This window comes from Panthera uncia, chromosome B1, assembly GCF_023721935.1.
Source record: "Panthera uncia isolate 11264 chromosome B1, Puncia_PCG_1.0, whole genome shotgun sequence".
Taxonomy (NCBI): Eukaryota; Metazoa; Chordata; class Mammalia; order Carnivora; family Felidae; genus Panthera; species Panthera uncia.
In genome coordinates, this window is record NC_064811.1 from 139022269 (window position 1) to 139029061 (window position 6793).

The window sequence follows — 6793 nt, forward strand, 5'->3', positions numbered from 1 at the left end:
AGTTTGCATTCCCATCAACAGGGCACAAGGGTTTCTTTTTCTCCACATCCTTGCCAACACCTGTTATTTCTTATGTTGTTGATTTTAGCCATTCTGACAGGTGTGAGGTGATATCTCATTGTAATTTTGATTTGCATTTCCCTGTTGGTAAGTGATGTTAGGCATATTTTTATGTATCTGTTGGCCATCTGGATGTCTTCTTTGGAGAAATGTCTGTTTATGTCTTCTGCGCATTTTTAAATTGGATTATTTGGGGTCTTTTGGTGTTGAGTTGTATAAGGTCTTTATATATTTTGGATTCTAACCCCTTATTGAATATATTATCATTTGCAAATACCTTCTATTCAGTAGGTTGTCTTTTGTTTTGTTGATCATTTCCTTTTCTGTGCAGAAACTTTCCAATAGTCTATTTTACTTTTTATTTTGATTCCCTTGCCTTAGAGGTATATCCAGAAAAATGTTGCTACTGCCAATGTCAGAGAAATTACTGTTTATGCTTTTTTCTAGGATTTTTATGGTTTCAGGTTTCACATTTAGGTCTTTAATCCATTTTGAGGTTTTTTTTTCCTATAGCGTATGAAAGTGGTCCATTGCACGTAGCTGTCCAGTTTTCCCAACACTGTTTATTGAAGAGACTGTCTTTTTCCCATTACACATTCTTGCCTTGTTTGTCAAAGATAAATTGACCATACAATCATAGATTTATTTATGGACTCTCTATTTTGTTCTATTGATTTATGTGTTTATTTTTGTGCCAGTACCATATTGTTTTGATTACCACTACTTTGTAGTATATCATAAAATATGGGATTGTGATACCTCTAGTCTTCTTCTTTTTCAAGATTGCTTTGGCTAGTCTTTTGTGGTTCCACACAAATTTTAGGATTATTTTTTCTAGTTCTGTGAAAAAAATTATTGGTATTTTAATAGGGATTGCATTAAATCTGTAGATTGCTTTGGGTAGCATGGACAATTTAACAATATTTGTTCTCCCAATGCACGAGTATAGATTATCTTTCCATTCCTTTGTGTCTTCTTCAATTTCTTTCATCAGTGTTTTAGTGTTCAGAGTATTGGTCTTTCACCTCCTTGTCATCTGCAATAGTGAAAGTTTAACTTCTTCTTTACCAACTTGGATGACTTCTATTTCTTTTAGTTATGTGATTGCTGTGGCTAGGACTTCCTGTACTATGTTAAATAGAAGTGATGAGAGTGGACATCCTCGTCTTGTTCCTGATCTTGGGAGAAAAGCTCTAAGCTTTTCACCATTGAGTGTGATATTAGCTGTGGGTTTTTCACATATGGTCTTTATTATGTTGAGGTATATTCCCTCTAAACCTACTTTGCTGAACATTTTTATCATGAATGGATGTTGTAGTTTGTCAAATGCTTTCTCTGCATCTATTGAAATGATCATACAGCTTTTATCCTTTCTCTTGTTAATACGATGTATCATGTTGATTGATTTACATGTATTGAACCACTCTTGCAACCCAGGAATAAATACCACTTGATTATGGTGAATGAGTTTTGAATGTATTGTTGGATTCTGTTTGCTAATATTTTGTTAAGGATGCTTGCATCTATGTTCATCAGAGATATTGGTCTCTTTTTTTGTGTGGTGCCTTTATTAGGTTTTGGTATCAGCGTAATTGTGGCCTCATACAGTGAATTTGAAAGTTTTCCTTCCTCTTCTATTTTTTGGAATAGTTTGAGAAGGATAGGTATTAACTCTTCTTTAAATGTTTGGTAGAATTCATTTGTGGAGCCATGTAGTCCTGGGCTTTTGTTTTCTGGGTGTTTTCATTACTGATTCAATTTCATTACTGATAATCAATCTGTTCAAATTTTCTATTTCTTTCTGATTCTGTTTTGGGAGATTATATATTTCTAGGAATTTATCCATTTCTTCTAAGTTGTACAATATTTTTGCATATAATTTTTCATATTATTCTCTTATAATCTTTGTATTTTTGTGGTGTTGGTTGTTATTTCTCCTCTCTCATTTCTGATTTTTTTTAGTAGTTCCATTTTATAAAGCATAATATTTTAAATTAATTGACTTCAAAGTTGGTACTTGAAGTAGAACAAAAAAAAAAATGGTGGGACTGTTAGGATACATTATTTAGAGTCAAATTATAAATGCAAAAATAATCTTGCATGTCTTGAACAGAATGTGGAAGTATATTAAAAGACTGATAATCCATGACCAAGTGGGATTTATTCCAGAAATGCAAATGTAGTTTATAGCATTAAATAAAAGTATTAATATAATTCACCATATTTATAGGTCAAAGGAGAGAAACTGATGTTCATCTTGATTGATGCCAAAAATGCATTTAATAAAGCTTAATATCCATTTTCAATGAAAACATTCAGTAAAGTAGAATTAGATGAATATTTCCTTAACTCATTAATGTCTGGGGTAAAATAAAGGGGCCACTAATATATTAAAACAAGGAGTTCAATAAGAGCTGGAATAGAAGCAGCAAAATTGTCATTTTTGCAGGTTATTTTAATCTATATATACATAAAATTAATAGTTGGCTTATATACAAAAAAAATCCCTAATCATAAAATATGTTGGCAGACAACATGTTGATTTCAATAGCCACAAAAATTTAAATTACATAAGAAAACATTAATAATAAGTGCTATATGAAGAAAATGATCAAACTTTATTGAGATCTGTTTGACTCCAAATACAGTGTTAATCACTATACTGCATATATTCATACATATTAATTTATAGATAAAGGTAGCATTTTGTGGTGTTTTTTGTTTTGTTTTCAGATATTTATTTATTTATTTATTTATTTATTTATTTATTTTAATTTTCAAGACAGAGAGAGAAAGAGAGAGAGCGAGCACAAACAGGGAAGGGGCAGAGAGAGGAAGACAGAGGATCTGAAGCAGGCTATGGGCTATCAGCACAGAGCTGATTGGGGGCTCGAACTCACTAACTGTGAGATCATGACCTAAGCTGAAGTCAGGCACTTAACAGACTGAGTCACCTAGGCACCCCAAGGTAGCATTTTGAATAAGTGGTAAAGAAAGGTCATTCAGGGGCGCGTGGGTGGCTCAGTCGGTTGAAGGTCTGACTTCCGTTCAGGTCACAATCTCGCGGTCTGTGAGTTCGAGCCCCACGTCGGGCTCTGGGCTGATGGCTCAGAGCCTGGAGCCTGCTTCCGATTCTGTGTCTCCCTCGCTCTCTGCCCCTCCCCCATTCATGCTCTGTCTCTCTCTGTTTCAAAAGTAAATAAACTTAAAAAAATTTTTTTTAAATAAAAAAAATAAACAAAAAAAAAAGAAAGGTCATTCAGTAAGGGTTTGGGACGATAGATTAGTCATCCAGCAAAAAACAAAAACAAAAAACATAGAGATCCAGACTTCAACTCCTTTTGCGTAAATACCTCCTAGATATATCACAGATGTAAGTGTGATAGATGGAACAAAAGTACTAGAGGGAAAAAAATGAGTAAATATTTTTCCCTTTGAGATATGGGAGACTTTTTAAAAATTGTTTAATGTTTATTTATTTTTGAGAGAGAGACAGAGCATGAGTGGGGGGAGGGGCAGAGAGGGAGACAAAGAATCTAAAGCGGGGTCCAGGCTCTGAGCTGTCAGCACAGAGCCTGATGAGAGGCTTGAACCCACCCACTGCATCATGACCTGAGCCGAAGTCTGATGCTTAACCAACTGAGCCACCCAGGTACCCCTTAAAAAATTGTTGTTTAAGTTTATTTATTTATTTTGAGAGAGACAGAGACAACATGAGTCGGGGAGGGGCAGCAAGAGAGGGAGAGAGAGAATCCCAAGCAGGCTCCCCACTGACAGCACAGAACCCGATGTGGGGCTTGAACACAAGCAGCTGTGAGATCATGACCTGAGCCAAAACCAAGAGTCACATGCTTAGTTGACTGAGCCACCCAGGTGCCCTGAGATATGGCGAACTTTTTAAAACCATGTCACAAAAACTCAGAAACCAAAAAGGATAAGATTGTTAACTTTGACCTTTTAAACTTTTGCATTGCAGACAACCAAATAGAAAACGAACTCATAATTCACACTATCTGGAAGGGAGAGAGACAGATGACAAATTAGAAAAACGTTTCAGAAAATGATATATAACAAAGTGCTAATACACACACACATATGTACACACACACATACATACATACCTTTATGGGGGAAAAAACAAAAGAAAGATGACAAAAGAATATGAACAGGAAATTTATAAAAAGAAGTAATCCAAATAACCAATAAGCATAGGAGATGCTTAATTTTATTAGGAATCAAATACTAGCTAAGTAAACTATTAATGAAATATTATTGTTTGGTCCTCAACAAATATTGAAAAGGTTAATAACATTCAGAGTTCGATATAGTCTCAGGAAATGTATACTTTCATGTCCTACTGGTGAGAATGTAAATTGGTACAATATTTCTAGAGGATAGTTTGGCAATATTCATAAAAATGACCCAAAATCACACATGCATGAATTTATCCAAAAGAAATAAAGGAATAAGTGAGAATAGATATACTCTCACAGGATACTCATCGTGGCTTTGTTTATAATGGTAGAAATTTAGAAATAGCCTAGATAAGTTGTGTCAAGGTGACACATGAATTCAGTAGAATACACTGAAGCCTGTAGGCTAAGAGGTAGGCTGGCCACTGCCCGCTGGTCCCTCCATGCTCTCCAGGCTGTGCTCGCTGAACCTAGTGTCCAACCATGGCGTACCCCCTGGATCAGGCTATTGGCCTCTTTGTGGCCATCTTCCACAAGTACTTGGGCAGGGAAGGTGACAAGAACACCCTGAGCAAGAAGGAGTTGAAGTTGCTGATCCAGAAAGGGTTCACCATTGGCCCAAAGGTGCAGGATACTGAAATTGCAAAGCTCATGGACGACCTGGACTGGAACAAGGACCAGGTGGTAAACTTCCAGGATTATGTCACCCTGATTTTCATCTACAATGATGCCCTTAAGGGCTGAAAATAAATCAGGAAGGTGGAGACACCCTCTATAGGGCCTGCCTAAGTCAAATCCAGTGGTGGGTAATTGTTCGATAATTATCTTTTTCTTTTCTTTTCTTTTCTTTTTTTTAGTTAAAAAAAAAAAAAGAAAACACTGCAGCCTGTAAAACAAGAAAGTAGTTCTTTATTGATGGGTATGGAAGGATCTCAGGGACAAATGATTAACTGAAAAGAAGCATGTTTCAGAATAGTGTATACAGTGAGTGATTTCCCTTATGTAAAATTGCACTAGTCTACAAATGGGTAGATATGCCTAAAGGATGCTCACCACACTGTCAGATGTTTTCTCTGGTGATGCGCTTTTAGGTGTGTATTTATTTTCTTATTTGTACTCTTCTGTCGTGTTAGAATTTTGTTCAAGTTGCTGGAGGGGTGGTTTTGGGGGGGGATGGGCTAAATGGGTGATGGGTACTAAGGAGGGCACTTGTTGCGTTGAGCACTGGGTGTTAAATGTAAGTGATGAATCACTAAATTCTACTCCTGAAACCAATATTACACTACATGTTAACTGACTATAATTTAAAGAAAATTTTGAAAAAAAAAGAAAAAACGAATTTTGTTCATAGTGAGCATATATCATGTTCTAAAAACAGCAAGCTAGTTTTAAAAATTGATGCTATCAAGGGGTGCCTGGGTGGCTCAGTTGGTTAAGCGGCCGACTTTGGCTCAGGTCACGACCTCGCGGTCCGTGAGTTCGAGCCCCGCGTCGGGCTCTATGCTGACAGCTCAGAACCTGGAGCCTGTTTCAGATTCTGTGTCTCCCTCTCTCTCTGACCCTCCCCTGTTCATGCTCTGTCTCTCCCTGTCTCAGAAATAAACAACGTTAAAAAAAAATTTTTTTTTTAATTGATGCTATCAAAAAAGAATTAAAAAAAAAAAAGGACTCTAAATGCAGCTCCTTTCAGCACAGCAATGCATATGTTAGCAGATATGGGAACAGTGATCATGTCAAGGAAAACTTCTCCCCTAAAATACCCTCAGTCCTAAAGAAAAATGTAAAAAAAAAGCTCAGTGACTACAGGAGATGTTGAGAGGTATTTAGTACACTAGAAATAAGGTGGTTAGTATAAGGTCAGATGACTGCCTACCCAATAATGTGGCTTCAAAGAGCTCACATTGTATCTATGTATCTTTTTAAAACATTCTACCACCAAAATATTACATTTATACTCAAAAGTGGCATTCATTATTCAGAAACTTAAATCTCTTGAATTTACAAAATATATTTGCATTCCTGTGAAATATACAAAAATGATGCATCACAAGGCTAGGAAAAGCATCATTGTAAAGCACTATCGACTTCCATGAAGGAAACATTCGGAGTCACAGGCCAAAATATAGCATCAGGGCAAGGCCAAGTCTATTGCACACTATTGCCAGAAGCATATTTCTGGCAAAGAAACAGAATTGGTAATTGAACTATCAAATGTATTTCAAGAGGGTATTATGTTCCAAAAGAGTGGACTGGATTTAGAAATAGATTTAGTCTTCCCTTCCATGACCTGAAGCATTTCTGAACACAAGCAGCTATTAGGTAAGATCTCCATAATATTGAGAGCAACCAATGTGGTCTTTATATTTCTTTTTTTTTTTTTAAGTCTTTATTCTAATCCTACTATAGGTAACACAGTGTTATATTAGTTTCAGGTGTACCATGTAGTGACTCAATATGACACCTGGCGCTCATCACAAGTGCACTTCTTAATCCCCGTCACCTATTTCACCCATCCCCCCACCTATCTCCCCTCTGGTAAC

General features: G+C 36.2%; 1 protein-coding gene across 1 annotated transcript; it reads left to right on the top strand.

Moving 5' to 3' along the window:
• Positions 1–4736: 4736 nt before the first annotated feature.
• LOC125923994 (protein S100-A6-like) lies at positions 4737–4997 on the top strand. Its single transcript, XM_049632655.1, has one exon. It carries the CDS (start codon positions 4737–4739, stop codon positions 4995–4997), a length of 261 nt encoding a protein of 86 aa, XP_049488612.1.
• Positions 4998–6793: the final 1796 nt, after the last annotated feature.